Genomic DNA, 18,176 nt, shown 5'->3' on the forward strand with positions numbered 1-18,176 from the left:
GCTGCCAACTAAACTCTCAGGACCTGTATGTGTGTGTGTCTGTTTGTTTTGACAGTACAACAACACACAAAGCAGACATTTGCACAATGACTGCGGTTGCACCTGCCCTGAGCACCGCTTGAGTGCATCAGATTTTGCTTTAAAGCTAATAAACCTATTGAGATTATACGCAGCGATCCAAAAATACTGTCACACACACTGCAACATCTGAGCTTATCCAAGCAAAATAAAATCAGATTTTGACAGCCACTATCCAACAAACAATATCACATTGCTTGGATGTGCACTATAATTTTTTCCCCCCTCTTGACTGACACACACACACACACCGTCTATGAACATTCGGGACACAGTCACAGACATTATATATTTGGAACTTGATTTGTCTTGTGAGTATCCTGCAATTTTCTTGTCTTTGAAAAAAATGAAGCTGCTGTGTTTGCCGATGACAGCGGGGCTGGATGTGAAAGAGGCAACACAGGAGGTTGATAACAGCACAACCAAACCACAGAGAGACACCCAGATCACTGACACCAAAGAGTGCAAAACATTCAATTACAGGCGACTGGGGGGGGGGGGGGGGGGAAATCAGCGCTAAGGGGTAAAGGCTTAATATTGGGACAGGAAGTGGAGACGGAGGGGGGCTATTTTAAAATGGGACTTAGTGCATGTATTTCTGTCAGGATTTTGAACTTCTAGTGGCTGGCTCATTTTTAAATGGGGTAGATCAATGTGGTAACCTTTGCTTCAGGGCGACTCTGGTCTGAAGCAGGTTAACTTCAGAAGATCAGATCAAAACCTGCCAACAGCCCTACTACTGACCAATCAGCTCACTGGAAAAATGATGTTACAAAAGTACTGACTTTATAATAAAGTGACAAGTAATGAAGAGCAATACACATTTTCATAGGTCAGTAGAATCACGTTCCAGACTTCCCATGTGTTCACTCTGGGATAGTTTATGAAACTTAATATAACAATGGCGATTAGAATCGGCATTTTTAAATCGTGCACAATTTCTTTAATTCCCAACAGCATAACATGAGGAGACGTAATTAGAAATAAAAACTATGAGCTCTGTTGTCTTTTATTAGAAACATAATCCACACGCTGTTAATTAGCTCCCAGTACATTATGAATGCAAATGTAAATTATTTTGTACAGATAAACCTTATCGGGCATTAGTTTTCTTCTCCTCTCTCCTCTGCTTTGGCAGAAATAAACCGTCTTAGATTACTTTTAACTTTCTGCATCATACAGAAACAAATTCATCATCAAACAAAGAAGCAAGACATTCTCACACTACATTGGAGCTCCTTGAATATTTGTTTTTGCTGTCACAATAACCAAATTTTCCTTAAGTATCTGATTTCCCATGAAGTACGTCTTTCATGATTCCAATGATGTCGCTTGTGATTAACAACTCTGACTCTTTCACATGAACACGGTCGTAGCCGGGCGGGAAAACCCAAAGTTACCTGAGCCAGCTGATGACCATACTGTGTTGAATTTTGCTTTGTGGCACAAAACTCAGCTCTATTGTCAGTTATTATTAATAACTGACATAATTATCCATGAGGTTCTTCAAGACATAATTAAATCAGCGCCAGAACTTATAACATGGCAGAACATAGAAACAGACACACAATCAAAACATGAAAACAGAGCACTTCAAAATAGTAAAAGCACTGGAATCCATCGGGATGTCCTCATAAGTATAGTATAGTGGGTCCATGTTTGCTATGAAGAGGAAGGGTTCAGCGATCAGCTGTGTCTCCACCTCCTCCTCAGTTGTTAACTATGGGCGTGTATCTCTCTCTCTCTGCTTTGAGAGGCTTCAGTAGTCTGGCTGGTGGCCAAAAATAGCCCCCTCAGCTGGCACACTGGCCCAATTTACAACCCCTTCACATTCTGCGGAGGGCAGCCCTGCTCTGGGCACTGTCGGCTCATTTCCCACAGAGAAAGCACGAAACTGTGAAAACACCGAAATCCCACCAGCGGCGATACAAAGGAAATCGCACTTACGTATCTGCTAAATGTCACTCAGGACAAAAATCACATCACAACTGTCTGTAAACATTTTCTTTGTCATCAGTGCTGATGCTCCCTGCCTGCTCTCACTCCTGGAGATGAGAGAGGAACACTCTCTATTTGCAAGTGTAACAAGATGAGGCAAAACTGGCCCCAAAGCCAAAGCCTGCGATGCTTTCAACTGGGCGCCAACTGCCAGAAGTCTGAGCCAGAGGTTTTCACGGACGGCAGCCCGCAAGACCACAAAAGTAAAAATAAATGGACTAACTATTCACCAGTGACTCTCACGCCGCAGCTCCCAGCGAGGGTCACATGAGTCGGTGAGAAGGGACATCAAAGAAGTGTTCGCACACAGAGGTAAATTTCACGACGCCGTGCCAAAACAAACTTAGAAGGTCACTTACCATCTGAGAACGGCTCTTGGGACAGCCATTGATGTCGCCAATCTTCTCGTTGGCTGGGGAGGGACAGAAAGAGGAGGCAGAGACAGAGAGATGAGAGATTGTAAACACTCTTATTTCCAGTGGAGATCCCTGAGTGTGTGTGTCCCAGACAATTGCCGGCTGAATGAGGAGAGCAGAGGTGTTCATGCCGGTGACTGTGACCCCTCCTCTCTCCTCCCGCTGAGACATGAAACACTATCTGGTCACAGCAAATGGGAACGAGACCACTGGGGGCCCAACCGAGATGTGTGCTTTGCAAAGGGGGCATATGCGTGTGTGTGTGTGTGTGTGTGTGTGTGTGTGTGTGGTGTTAAGGATTCCTCCCATCTATTAGAGGCCCAGCCCACAGCAGCTGAGACACGATCGTCAGCTCACAGCTGACAACTGTGCCGACAGCACGGCCTCCTGCATCATGAGGCACAGTGGGGCCCACAGTGCAGCTCCACCTCAGGACCACGTACTGCAGCACCTAACCTGCGGGAAAGTACTCCTCTTCCTGTCTGTTGAATTAATACGCAGTGTCTTTTAATGTGCTCTGCAGACACTGGACTCAATTGCAACTGTGGTTCCCAAACATTTTGAATGTGTTGACCCTCGTCACAGGTTCCATATGTCCACGCATTGTCAGTGGTTCAACCAAACAGTAGTTTAGTTTTTTTACTGATTTCATTTCAAATGATTCAAGTTCAATAATGTTTGAAAGTGTGGGGAATAAATTATAAAAGTATCTAATTAAAACATGATATTTGGTTTCCTGATGAAAAGACAAATATGAAAAGATAAGTGACTTGGCAACAGCAGAAGAAAATTAATAAAAGTTCAAGTCAAGTCTATTTTATAAATATAGCCCAATATAATAAATTTGCCTCAGGGGGTTTTACAGTCTGTACAGCACATGACACACTCTGCCCTCAATTCGGATAAGCTAAAACCCCTTTAACTTAAGTTACCTTGATGCCAATGAGCAATAATGAGGTGTGGCGATGGTCCATTGAAGGGTAGATGTTCTTATTCTATAAAACAACTTTCTTGTACTCTTATTGGTTTGCTCAACTCAATCAAAACATGTAAGTAAAGCTGATGGATATTTGTAGCCACTACTATACTGCATAAACAACATGTCCTTGTGGAGTGTGGAGGAGATTTTAGAGGTTTTGATGAGCCCTGGAAAACAATATTAAAAACAAAAGCTTCATCATCATGAGCATTTTAGCAAAGGTCTGTCAAGTAGCATTCCATACTTATAAAAATAGCCTAAACAAATGTGTTTAACACATTTAGATGATTCATGATTTAACACTACTACTACTGCTGGCTGTGGTTTGTGTGCTTCCTGAGAAATTACACACTGTGGTGACAGACACACACAAGAGAAAGCTACTCTGTGATTTTGAGACACACAAAATAAAAAAAGAACAACAACAACCAGACACATTTTTCTCATTTGACTAGCGCAAAAAAAAGCACCCAGAAAGGCTTCTTTGAGAAGAGGAAAGTATCCAAAGACTGGGAGCTGAGGACAGAAGTAAAATATCTTTAAAGGTCACAGATCAGGCTAACGGTCGCCTCAACGACAGTTCATGACAATGTTACTGAGGTTTCCTCTCCTCCTAAGTCCTGACCTTGAGTGTGAGTTGGTCGAATAGCTTAACACATCCGTGCCACATCCGGTCCCAGTGCGGCTGTTCCGACACCAGCAGGCTGCTCCGGTTTCACCAGCGATTATGTGGTGCGAGGTTTTTTTCCCCAGTGGAGGGGAGGCAGCAGGCCGAACAGGTGAATGGATGGTGTTGTTGTTTTAATATGAGAGCAGAGCAGCAGTGGTCAACTGTCAGCGTGGAAATATATTGTATGTTGGCTTAATGTTGTGAAAATACAAAAAGCACTGGATGAAACCGATGAACTGATGATGTCGTGGCGTTTTTTCTATTCTTTTTGACCACAGGAGCTTTTTCAGGAACGCAGGTACAATTTAAGGAACGCCTAAACCTTTTAAGTGCACTCAGGAAGTTTACTTACATTTGGACTGATAAAACTGAACTACAGTTTTACCTCATGAGTGCCCCAAAAAAGTCCCCTCTCGGGAGGACAAACGTTCTGATGGTCCAGGAATACACTGGTTCAGTACTGGTGAGGAATGAAGCATCACTGACTGGCCAAAGAAAAACCTCAAGAAAAACCTGACTGGCCAAGACAGACCTCAATGTAGTTCCATATTAAAGGACAGAAATAACGGGAAAACAATCAGCGGATCATTGCTACTCTGCAGATAAGTATCTCCCTGTCTACTTCTTTACTCTTACATCACTAAGCAAGTGACATACACTTCACATACAGCGTATATAAAATGCCTCAAACCTGATCTAACTCTCAAAAAAAGAATCACATGTAACAGTGAGCCTCCTCTCTGTGCAGGATGGAGCCCCACGGAGCATAAGAGGTAAATCTGGGTCAGAGACGAGGGGGGGCTGGGAGCAGACAGAGTCAGTGACATGCTGAGTCACCGGTCAGCTGGTGTCAGCCCACTTCAGCCTCGAGGCTGTCGGCACGTGAAATGACGGGCTGAGGACGGCCAGACGAAATGACGAGACTGATGATGATACAGGCGAGGGTGAGGGTCAAAAGTACAGAGGAACAGCCCACTTTCACCGCCTCCACAAGGCTGAATATCTTCATTTCTGTTAGACATTCATACTAAAGGAGTGCTGCAGGAATGAGTCCTAAAACACAGAAATGAGAACATTCTTGAACTTCAGGTCCCCTCCTTTTAATGGGTTTTTGGTTAGAGGCCTGAAATAAGGTCTGTAGTTAACACAAGCTTCAGAGATTTTAACGTTTTGTTCAACCACATAAAAAACTTTAGTAAATATCCCACTTGAAAATGTTGAAGCTTTTACATGTCTTAAAGATGCGGTTGCTACTATGTTGCTAAATGAGACTACAAAACATCATCAAGCCGACTAGTCCGCCTTTAGCTTAGGAGTGGTGACATGAAGTCATGTGACCGTGGTGTAGTTCGTTTATATCCTAACATTCGATTTTTACTTCTGGCGATTGCATTTACGCTTAAAAAGAAAATCACAAAAGTAGCGTTCTTCAGTGAAGATTATCTTTCTGAACAAAGTATGTAAGTAGCATCAACTTTTGTTTGCCACTATCGTCTTTTCTGCAATAATCCATCATCCAACGGAAGCGTCCCATTGGCTTTTTGTTGTACTACAAAAACACGTCATCCCTGCAGCACTCTATGAATCTCACTACACACCAGATCCCTGTGAGGTTTTCCTGAATGAGAAAAGGAAGTTTGTTGAGCTAAAATTAATCCAACTTCTTCAAGTTCACTCATGAGCCTCAGAGCAAACCTGTAAAAGATGGATTTGAACTTCTACAACAGTGTTTTGTCCTGATGGAAGAAAACGCTTCAGTGGTGCAAGAGTATATAAACTCTTTGCATGATTCATACTAAACTTGACATTATTACATCAGATAATAGAGTAAAAGGGTTGAACATCAACTCTATCTTGCAAAAGAAAAGCTTCTTATTGGATGATAATGTCCCTCTTTTTTAAAAGAAATGCAGCTATCTGTTTGGCAAAGGTCAGCCATGTCTTAAAAAAGTAACTCATGACGTGTTTCACATGATTAATGTTGGTTTCCTTTTGTAGATTTCTGAATCGAATGTGTGTTTATCCTTACCTACGACCTGTATGATCTCCGCCAGCAGCACTCCGTCTGCGACGTCCGTTTGCAGGTCCTTGATCAGACGCTTGTGTCCTGACTTGGCAAGGTAGTGGTTGGCCCAGTCCGTGTAGATCTGCGGTCAGACACAAACACAAACCACGCTGTTCAATTTCAAGCCAGCAAAAATAAAATCCATCCCAAAATAGGGGCAACCCCGTCGGGTCGTCCACGTGTTTCAAACTCCATAAACACTTGACAACTACAAAAGGTATAAATGGTTGAAGCAAATTTACGAAGCTAATAAAATAACAACATGGTTGAATGGGAGCAGAGTAGCCCTCTTTCTTTTGTTGGGGCTCCGATCTGGCATATATCCGCGTGGTATTCAAATTGGGGCCATTGTGCTCAGCCAGGGCATTCATCTCGCAGCGCACGGCGGCTGTTTTCAATGGGCCATGCTGACATCACTCTCTGGGGACAGAAAAGACCCTTCACTGCCTGGGGGGAGGAGGGGAGGGGGGCAGAGCAAGCATCTGAATAATCTGAATAGCGTCCTTCATAATTACTCGCCAAACTCTCTCTCTCTCTCTCTCTCTCATCGAGAGGAGTGAGTTTCTATTTCTTGTGAGATAAAAAATCACAAGAAATAGACAAAGGTTGAAGTGAAGTTGCACAAAACATTATTCCTAATAAAGAAGAAGTTATTTTTGAGAAACTGATACCTCGTGAATCTATCCGGATTTTGCAGCATTGTCAGGCTTGTCTGTAAACTGCAGAGTCTGTTTCACAAGTGAAACTTCAGAACCACAGGGATCTGAAACACGTGCGACAACTCGGCTAAATTAAGACACCTCTCCCTCGACAGTATGTCTCACTCTCGTTTTCACACTAACCCAAAAACTGTTATGTCAGTCAGGTGACGAAGATGTCAGGAGGAGAGACAATCAGTGATGAGTAACCAGGTTACTGTCGGCTTTCTGCAGTAATCTGATTTCTTCTATGTCATGGAAACAAAAAAATATTTTTTCAAGCTGGATTTCTCCTGGAGAAATGTCTCTTTGCCTATGCATCTGTTAACAGCTTTTATTTTACATGTATGCATATGCATGAAGGGAAAGTATCGCTGTGACAGCAGAACTGAGTTATGCGTCTTCATATTCAAAATAATGAAATCCAGCAGCAGAGATAAACTGGAAGTAGAATCTATCAGCCTGAATATGTCTTTCTCCACAACTGGACATTATTTGTTAAATTCAGGCATCAGATTCAGTTTTACTTAGTTAGTTAGTGTAGGTTCATACAGGCTCAGTGCTATAATAAAATGTATACTGATGAGAGCACGGATCAGCTCAGCAATAAAAAGCACTAGTTGTACAAAGATATAATTATAGAAGAGTGCTGCAAGAATGAGTCCTAAAATCCAGAAATGAGTTCGCATTTTTGTTAAGTTAAAAGATTTTAACAATTTGTTCTACAATATGAAATGGTTAGTATACGTTAGTAAATACCCCACTCGTGATAAACGAGTCACAAACGCTTGTCAGTCATGGAGTTTATTTTCTGCAATAATCCAAAATCCCAGTGGCTTTTTTTTCAGGTAACCAGTGCTAACTTCTTGGTTGGCCTCCATAAATACGCCATCCTGCAGCTCCCTATAAGATATGAGATAACATGGGATGACATAAGTGAAATATACCACTATATACATATAAAAAAATGAGGATTGTGTTAAAAGAAATGAACAATTTCTAGTCACCAGCAGCTACCAGGTTGCCACTATACTTCCTTTGAATGTGTTGTCAGATTTCTTGTATAAAGTAGTTTCTCCCAGTAACCTGGTTTCTAATGTGCATGTACTTTCTCAAGAATTATTGTGAAACCCAAGTGCATCTGTTAGTCCTGAGTGAGTGCTCGGCATTGTTGAGGTCAAACCTCTGCACAAACACGGACACACAACACGCATTGGCGGTGAGGTGTGTGACACGGTTGTGACCCTTGTTTCTTTGTGTTTGCGCTGTAAACAGACCCGGAGCTTTTCTGCTACGCTACTCATCGGATGAATCACAGCTCTCGTGATGGCATACAACAGGTGTGTGCACTTCAAAAGGTGCACACACACACACACACACACACACGAACACGAACACACATATACTCATCTCCATGCACAAGCTCAAAGGTTTATGAGAGTACACGACCACACATTAATCACAAGGAGCCTCAGAGCGACGTTTAAAATCCCACAGGCTGCATACCCAAACACAAATGCACAGTTATAAAAAGCCTCTTGAGTGACACACGGAGCTCAGAGAGCTTTCAAGCAGCGAGGATTAGGCTCCATCCTTTCAATGCACCCTCTCAGCTGGTCATGGAGAAGGAAGTGCAATGTTCAGGAACTTTTCTGCGCGAGTATGCTTTCTTTGAAGCAGTTTCGGGCAGGCAAATTGTAGGGTTGGAGTGTAATTAAAATCGAGGTGAAATGGGTAGCTGTCAGTCACAGAGGTGGAACCCAGAGGGAGGGGGGGGGGGGGGGGGGGGGGCATGGGTATGTTGTGAGGGGAAAGGAAAGGGGAAGTGAGCAAGTCATAACAAGTTGCCTTTTAAGTCCTGAAAATAAAACACGTTTTGTGTCTCTGATGTCTTCCTCTCAGCCAAAGCATTTAAATGTGATATCTCAGGTATTGTTGTAAGAGGTGATGCATTTCAGCACTGTGACCAGGAGAGAAAAATGGCCACACAATGTTAACTTAATAAAAGATTGAAAAAGTCAAAAAAAATGTAACTTCTCCTAAATGTACACAAATCAATATTTACTACAACAAGAGTGCATCTAATTATTATATCTACTGTAAAAGGCCTCACTTTCCTACTCTACAGTTGTATTGAGCTTTTTAAGCTCCTCATCGTTTTGTTTTACTGCATCGGTTCTCACCTCTCTCCAGCAGCAGCAGGTAGCTGTTTGCAGCACACAAGCTCTGATTAATTACCGATTGATGCCATGATTAATAGGGCAATAATGCATCAAGCATTAATCCGGATCATGTGTGTTTAACGTAGCTTCTGTGATCTGAAAATTGTTCAAAGCTCACAGAAAGACAGGAGGTGATGAGAGGCAGGCTAAGATCTGAGAGGCATTTTAATAAGCTGCATGGTTAGTGAAGAGGAGCATTTATTGACTCAATATATATCAGACAGGAATGAAGTGTAACTGACTCCAGACCACTTGACATCAGAGGGAAGAGCTCTGCATATTGAATAGAAAATGTAATCAAATCTCCCAAGGGTTGTAAAGGACTGATGAATCGATATTTTAATTTTGTCAGAGAATGAATTCATTGAATAGATAAGAGGGCGACGTAGAGGCGAAGTGGTCGGCGTTATTACCTCAGAGGACAGGGTCTTTCAGTGTAGGGATGGCTATTGAACATTAGTGCTTTTATTGTGCCATATGAAATGTGTCTGAAGCATCAAGTATCAAGTATTTTACTTAGTTTGAAAAAGGTGTTTGTAAAAAAACATGTTTAGATTCCTCAAAATATGGTACTAAATAAAAGTAACAAAAGGAAAAGCATAAATAAACGTGGTTTCTAATTGCCACCGGTTTCGTTAAAAAATATACATACAATCACAAAAACAATATCCTGGCATCTTTCTGTGTGATGTATACTTTCCTTCAACCATCTTTAGATAACCAATCAACTTTACTGCAAACTCTACACCTCCTGTCTAGCATTTAGCCCTGTGAGGGCACAACAACCTCAGTCAAAGTCAAATGTTTCCCTGCATTTGCCTCAATCCATACCGGGATCAGTTTCAGCCATCTATAACCCTCAACGGTGCTCAACAGGATGCAAAAAGAAAATAATAAGCACAACAAAGCCTCGCTCCTGAAACAGGACACTAAATGTCCCCGTTAATATCGTTACACATTTCACCATGGCGTCACTCACATCCATATGTCAACACTGAGTGATCCATATCAAAGAGTCTGATTTAAGATACATTTTCCAGGAGGGAAAATCCCTCCATCCCCAGAAACTCCCAGTAATCCCGATACTCTCCTCGTGGGATTGATGGTCTTTTTTTAGGAGCTGTAGATTCATGTCAGGGACATTCCCGTCATCAGAGAAAGCAACATGACACGGATTCATTCACACTGTCGGGGCCTCACGGAGAATGTCATATGTGGCCTATTGACCCCCTGCTTTGGGAATTTGCACAAAATCTGCGCCTTTTTGGTTTTAACGCTGACCATTAACAGTGCAGTACAAAGTATTTAATTTCAGATCCAAAGTACTGGATACACAACTGAGAACAATCAGACCGTTATTATCAGCTTTTGATTTAATACGCATCATTCAAGGCTTCATTTGTTTCCTTGTCTGGACTTCTGTAATGTCCTTTTCTTTTCGCCCTTCACAGTGGGTTAAGGTGAAGTGCAAATAACTGGCATTGTGCTATTTCATCTTAACTCGGATCAAAGACAAAGACCGGTAAACAACCGACCATGCTTTGTCACGCATTGCATAAAAAGCCTGGACACATGTTCATTCATGTTCACATAATAAAGCCTAAATGAAGCCTTCAAAACTGACACAGAGTCAGCTCTTCAAAGCCTGTGATGAGCAGCGGTGACTCACTCAATCAGACAGCTGCGTCTTTTCCTCTCTCTCACAGACAAAAACACCAATCTGCTTTGCATCCAGCATCCCCCGCTGCCTCGGCTTGCTGAGTCACCAGGCCGGTGTGCGATGCCTGCAGAAGGGCATGACGCACACAGGCCATCCCCGCAGCGCTGGGTCGGCCTGGGCGGAGAGAGAGGGCGAGGCCAGCCGGGGCCTCACACTGGGATGGTGCCCTTGAGTTGAACGGCAGAAAAGTGAGTTTTGTGTTGCGGCTGCAGATGCGGAGGCATAAGTTCAGCACATGTCACGGGAGTTCGTGACAGCGGCTGATTATACAGGAGGAGGAGCGGAGCAGATGTGTTTTTGTGCTTCTTGTGGTCGTGTGTAAAGTTCTTCTCAGTCAAACTATCACTCAGCTGGAGCCACCGCATCACATTACTACACTCTCTCATCTCTGTTGTTGTTTGCACTGACACTGACTTGTTGCTTGCAAAGCAAACACTGCAGTGCTGTTTATGTACATAACTGCATCATTGCTCTAGGGTGAAGTTTAAATCAGAAGAATGCTTGTTGTCCATGCAGATATAATCATAATCAGTCAAATACACTGCAAGTCTCAATCTGTAAAAATCAAGTGTCTTGTAACTACGATGAGAGTGAATAAGACTTTCATGTCTATGCAATGCTTGTCCTCAGGATTCTCCGACTGAGCTTTTTCTCACCAAACGCCGGAACCTAGTCTTTGGTTCATGGAGCGGCAAACACAGATGCACAGCATGGTGGAACGCCCCAATGGCAATTAAAAAAGAAAAAGTGGGACACAAGTTTCCCATCAGTGGCAACCACTTTTTAACATCTAAAAAATAAGCACAGCAAACAGAAAAATGTGCAACCCAGTCTCTTCAGCTGTATGTGAGAATCAGGGGAGATTAGAGGACATCTCTGAAAGTAGAGATGATGGTCAAGCTGATGTTGGACACACAAACAAAGACTTCAATGATGAAACCAAAAAAGGGAGAGAACGGATGAACAAGCAATCAGTGACTTGCTGCATTTATTTTTCAGGGATGTGTCACATTTTCATTATTAAATTAAATTAACACAACTAATTTGGTCAAAATGTTTTGAAGAACTTTGTTCAAATTGAGCAACAAATCCATGTAATCCTACAGAGGAACCAATTAAACTCAACAATTAACACGCAAAAACCTGAGCCACTCATTCGTCATGTGACAGCAGAAAAATGTTGAATTTGTTTGCACACAACCTTGGGTCTGTATATTTTTAGCTTAATAATAATGATGATGATGTGGGGCGCTTTTTTTTTATATTCACTCAGCGAGTTTTGAAACTATTTCATAACTGAGAAGCTCAATTTTCTCAACCTGTTGAGGACCATTTAGTCTCCCGTTTGAAGCACGAGCATGAAATCACAAACCAGTTGCTGCATTTTTTCACATGACAACAGCAACACACAACACCTCCGGTCTGTTCTCACATACGTCGCCTCTGCACAGCTTTCCAGAAACAATTACGTTGATAACTTCGGGACTATTAGCCTTGTTACTTTCAGGGTTCAGTAAGCGACCTAAAAAGCTCTGCACTTAACACGCCATTATGAGCTAATCTACCGACATGAGCCAGAACCAATAAAGAGAACACAGCAGAACCGAAGCTGCTACAAAGTGCACGAGAAGCTTTCATAGGGAGCCGGTACTAAAACAGCTCTCGTTATATCTCAGGTAATGGCACCGACTCTGCAGAAGACATGCTCAGACAGCAGCGCTTTCTTCCACTGACCATGTTTGGGATGTCCAGGGGTTCACATCCCTTTCATTCATTTGTTTAACCCACAGTGTCTGTTACCTGCTTCTCTGTCAGGCGGCTTCTAAAACAATTCCCCGGCTGCTCCTGGAGATCTGGTTCTAACCCTGACGTTTCGATTTCAAGCTGACCCTTCCTCTTTACTCTGTTTCTCTCATAACTCCCAAGTCCAGTCAGTTAGTATCTGTAGAGGATACCAACACTGTGAATGGTTTCCAGCCTGTTACTGTCTGTTCACTTCATGGCTGCTTCATAATGAACAAATAACTGCAAAGTAAAACTTCTTAGTTCATCAACAGGTGGGTATAGGCCTGAGCCAAAATGCATGAATGAACTCTACCATCCTCACTACGTTAACTCCTCCCTTCCCTCACTGGTTTCTTACCAGTTTGTAGTTTTCGGAGGAGAAGCGGCTGTAGCTCCTGGCCGGCACCCTGAGGCTGCCATCCTCCGCCATGTGGGCCTGTCACCTTGATAAAGGCTAACTACCTGGGCTTAAGTAAACAACTGGATATCCATAAACTTCCAAAACAGGAGCTCGCTCCGTCACAAAGGCGAGGTGGAGCGGGTAAATATAGCCACTCCGTGTGATGACTCTCCTGCCTCACATCTTCATAACAGCTCTGTGTGTCTGTCCGGCTTGTTGTCTGCATGAACAGGACGCACTTTACTCCTCGTTATGTGCACCTCTCTCTTTCAGACTGCTTCACAGAGAAGCCTCAATTTCACTGTTTTAACCCCCCCCCCCCTCTCTCTCTCTCTCTCTCTGGGTGTCATTCACTCTGTCTGAGTCAGACACCCTGACTCAGTTCCCTTTTATGTTACAGAGAGACAGACCAGCAACATAAAATACACACACATGTATTTATTTTTGTGCTTTAGCAAAGTTGTTTAAATCTGACAAACATATTGTTCTAGTTAAGCAGACAACAGACATTTTTTAGACACCACCATAGTGCTCAAAGAAAACAATTTTTGGGGCAATTAACAGAATCTGTTATTTCCTTTTAAAGTAGGAATGACAGGAGAAAGTGCAGCTGCTTGCTCCCATGAATGCATATTACGAACATGCCATCTTCCCCTGCTTTGTGCTTGCAGGTTGCCATGTATCGTGGCTGTGCTTGTTGCCGTGGTTCTGCTCGACGCCCACTGCTCCTATTCTTATGAGTATTAGTCATATTTCTATTATTTTTATAGTTGTTGTTATTGTCGTTGTTAGTGCATCTCTGTCTCTCCCAACACAACCAGTCGAGGCAGATGTCCGCACATCCAGAGCCAAGTTCTGCTCGAGGCTTCGTCCTGTTAAAGGGGATATTTTTCTTGTCGCCATCCCGCTAGTGCCTGCTCATGGGGGAAATGGCTCTCCAAGAAAAGCGTCATGAGATAGCTTCTGTTATGTATATGCCTGGTCATCCAGGCTACTAGAGAGGAAGCACAGTCGCCCCCCCGTGTCCCAGACACATGGTGTAAATGTGATAGATGTCCCTTCCCGATGTGACGGCGGTCCTAACGCTGACTGACTAAACGGTTTAGTGTCTTCTGCCTCTGACACACCTGGTGTTGTACATTACAGCAGGTGCCCACACACGCACTGACAAACATGACACATAAGTTCCCATTGGAGGCCTCAGATCTCTCTCAAAGGGTTGTACTACTGTCTGAATCCAGCCACTATGACCACTGGTGAACTCCAACCAGCAAAGTGCTGACATTAGGCCTCTCACTGTGATTAACGTCATCGACTTACTTTACAGTACAAGCTGACCTTGATGTTGCCCGTTATGTTTACATGCGTGTTTGTTTACATAAGACTCTTTTTAGCCAACAAAATGTCAAAATGAGCAGGTTTTTCTCTGCCATTATAAGACTTTAGCTTTGCGCAGACGTTTTCCATTTTTGTTAAAGAGTAACTAAACAACAAGAGTTTGGGCTGAACTTCCTCTACCTACTTTATCATTCAGCCAGACATTACTGCTTTTAAACACAGTGCTGCAGGGATGACGTATTTTCTGGAAGTCAGCATCGCACTGGTTCCCTGGACAAAAAGCCAACAAGATGTTTCCATTTGATTTTGGATTGTTGCAGAGAAAAAGCTCTGCGGCAAAGACAAGTTTACGGTACCTACACATTTTGTTCAGCAAGATAATCTTCACAAATTAACATCACTTTTAAGGTTTTTCAAGCATGACTGCAATCAACAGAAGTGAAAAAGCTGAGTTTAACGAACTACACCACAGTCGCATGAGCGCCAGTATACACAACGATTCTGTAAAGGTGGACTAGTCAGCGTTTTGTAGTCTCAATCAGCCAGCTGTTAGCAGCCCCCTTTTTAAAGACACACTAATGCTAATCTCTAGCATGCTGAATATTGGTATGTGGTTAAGGAAGAGTGCTTACTTAATCTTTAATGCTTTTTTCACAACAATTGTTGTACTTTGCAAGTTGAGAGGTGGCTTCTGTAACAACCATACTCATATTCTTGTTGGCGACCCCTCCTGCAGCCTGACCACGCTGAGTCTCATCGATATCGTAGCAGCTCCCCGTGCTGCTGCTGCAAGCTGAGGGAGACGTGTGGCGACACGTCGCCTCTGACCCAGTCTGGGCCGGCTAGCAGATGGCTGGTGGGAAAATGATGGATGGACTGATGGACACACTCATGTAATAATCTAACAGCAGGATGCAGGGAGGGTAAGGAGTGTTGGATAGCTGCACGTCTCCCACCTATCATAGTGCGTGTTACTTTTTCTGTCACATCTTACATGTATAGAGTCGCCCAAGGAACAACCACCTCCTCCTCCCCAGCTTACATAAGTCAACACTGGGTGAAGGGGATCATCGTCTGCACAGCTCTCGATGAACACCAGCAGACACGGACAGATGGCTTCTGGGAAATCAGTGTCCCTGGTCAGTATGATATGACAACACAGGACTGCAGTCTGCTCTGCCAGCTGCTGTGATGCTTTATACAGGGAACAATGACTCCAGCCCGGTGCTTTAACACTGACACTTCCAGCGCTTGACCACAAACTGGACTGAGGCATAAACACATGAGAGCAATTGAGTCAGACGGGGCTTCGTCTGCTTGCAAACAACAACAAAAAGCCTAAAAGCTACTGTGTGGTGGGACACACCACCAACAGAGTAAAAAACTCAAAACTAAGTTTGGAGAAGCTGCCGAACTGAAAACTGAGGATAAACACAATAACAAATCATCAAGAAGAATGGCAACACTTTGGGATCCTGACACCTGTGCAGCAAGCTAAATCAGAAAGCTATGCGGTACTATGCATGCAAGTGCATTAGCTAACTACAGTAGCTTGCTAACAGCTAACTTCATCACCCCTTCAGCACCCCTGGTGGCCAAAGGGTGCTAGAATTAAAAATAAGAGAGCATCCAATAGTGTCCCCCAAAACAGAGGCCAGTTTGGCAAACCACTTTGGCCGAGATTAGTTGAAAAACACAAGCAGAAATTATGATAATGTCGACATATGATGTGATGTTACGTCCGTGCAGTGGCTATTAGATGTCAGTGTCTGTCCTGTTATCTAGGGAGGTACATGACAACAGAGGGAAGAAATGTAAACAGAGACACATAAAGAAAAGGGTTGCTTATGAAACAGATCCCTGTTCTTTAAACTGTCATAATCATATGGAACCCGCAAACATTTGCCTTCACCCTATAGTCTCTCCTCTCCATCACCTCTGCAGCTGGTGGAGCTGCAGTTTCTTCTTCTCAGCTCCCAGCAGGATGCACCATGGATGTTTTTTTTTGGTCTGTGGGGCCCCTGGCAGCTACCTCACCCCCCTCCATCCTCTGTTGTACTCACACAGGCCTCTCAAGTGGCTTTAACCCACAGAAAGCTGAGACAGGCCGCTCTAAATAAGCCCTCATGTCTCGGCCTGCTCTCTGTTTGGCACATGAAAGACATGTGGCTTTGTGAGGCATAGAGGCCACACCAGGCTCATGGTAGACAAAACGACTTGGCGAGATCTCGAGAACGCAAGAGTTTGGGAAACGGTGGAAAAACATGACCGTGAAATTGCAATAAAAATGTACATCTGCACCCAATAGTGACAGTTTTGATAGTACGTGTGTACACAATTTAGCCTGACTATCTCACAACGACCAAATATTCAGTTGAATCCAGAATATGATAATATTGAATCGTGAATACAGTAAATCCCCTAAATTGGTGCTTTGGTTGCTGCACAGTTGAAATGACACAGCGGTGTCTGATCAGGACAAATCCTGAGACATGCAGGCTGATGCACATGAGTGCCCAGCAAGAGTTATTAAAGATGGCTTAGCTTGTTAGCAGTACTGTATGAGTGAACAAGCCGTATGCAATGATAGAACTGATTTCCCTACAGAGACAGCTGCCTCCTGGACTTTAAAAATCACATCCTCACTCTGCAGGTGTGGTTCAGTAGCAGTGAAGGTCTGCACACTATAATGTGTCCTCAGTTCTCTTACTAGAAAAGGTATAATGGGCCACTCGAAGTCGGAGTTCCCAGTAATATGTCTGACATCACACAACAATGGAAGCGTACATTGTAAATGGTAAACCATCAACTAAAAGGCAACATAAAGTATATTTTTTCATCTCTTTATGCAAGGAGCTGCACTGCTGAGTCTTCATTTGTGTGTACACTTGCCAAAGAAACATCAGTCTGTCACGGTCAGCCATGTTTTTCTGCTCACAATTGGCGCCGTATATGTAGAACGCTTGGAAATTTCAACTGGGGAATCATCGACCCCCGACTTTAAAGGGAAAGCAGGACGGCTAAGGTGCATGCATGTACCTGTGACATCCTGGGTTCGATTTAAGCTCAAGACGGCCCCATGTTAGAAATTTTGCCTGGAGAAATCCTGAATCCAACTAACTAAAGATTTCAAAACTCAAGACAGGTATCGGACAGGAATTCCACTTTCTTCAGTTGTCATACAAACTGAAGTTGAACCTTTAAAAACAACAACTAAAAAGAGGACATGAATACGTATTTGTGTATGACCTGTTATATATATTTTAGATATGCAAATAAATCAAATCAAACTTTGCTCAATCAATAAGGTCCTCAAAATAATAATTGGGGGAAAAAAGGAGCAGTAAATGCATGCTGTGGCCGTGTAATACTGTACTATACAGTACAGTATTACACGTACACTACACATAGAGTACCACAATGCACCACATGACAACTACACTATGTAACTTAACTAAAAACAATTACGGTTCCATTCACTTTTTTAATGCTCTCTGTGTAGTGGCATGTCTATGATCAGGATTAAACACATAAATCACACATTTTGATTTGCGCTGCATAAGGTCATGTGTTGACATAAGGACCATGACGATCAAATAATCAATATACTTGTATTAGAACAGAGAGAGTTGTGGACATCGACTACACTTCATAATAAAAAGGAAGGTCATTTTAATTTCTGGAAGTGTGTGCACATGTTCAAGTGTGCCTGCCTGTAATCCCTTTGTCATTCTCGCTCTCTTACTCTCTCTTACTCTCTCACACACACACACACACACACACACACACACACACACACACACACAC

General features: G+C 43.1%; 1 protein-coding gene across 6 annotated transcripts in view; it reads right to left on the reverse strand.

Moving 5' to 3' along the window:
• The window catches only part of nav2a (neuron navigator 2a), a 212,503-nt gene that overhangs the window by 76,048 nt on the left and 118,279 nt on the right, over positions 1-18,176 (reverse strand). For all 6 annotated transcript variants that reach the window (XM_031848283.1, XM_031848285.1, XM_031848284.1 and 3 more), the window contains 2 exons: positions 6,171-6,288; positions 2,436-2,488 (listed from right to left, as the gene is read on the reverse strand). In XM_031848283.1, the coding sequence (XP_031704143.1) occupies positions 2,436-2,488; positions 6,171-6,288 (171 nt within the window). The remainder of the gene's footprint in view (positions 1-2,435; positions 2,489-6,170; positions 6,289-18,176) is intronic.

The sequence above is a fragment of the Anarrhichthys ocellatus genome, unplaced genomic scaffold (assembly GCF_004355925.1).
Source record: "Anarrhichthys ocellatus isolate YVR2014 unplaced genomic scaffold, GSC_Weel_1.0 scaffold8, whole genome shotgun sequence".
NCBI lineage: Eukaryota > Metazoa > Chordata > Actinopteri > Perciformes > Anarhichadidae > Anarrhichthys > Anarrhichthys ocellatus.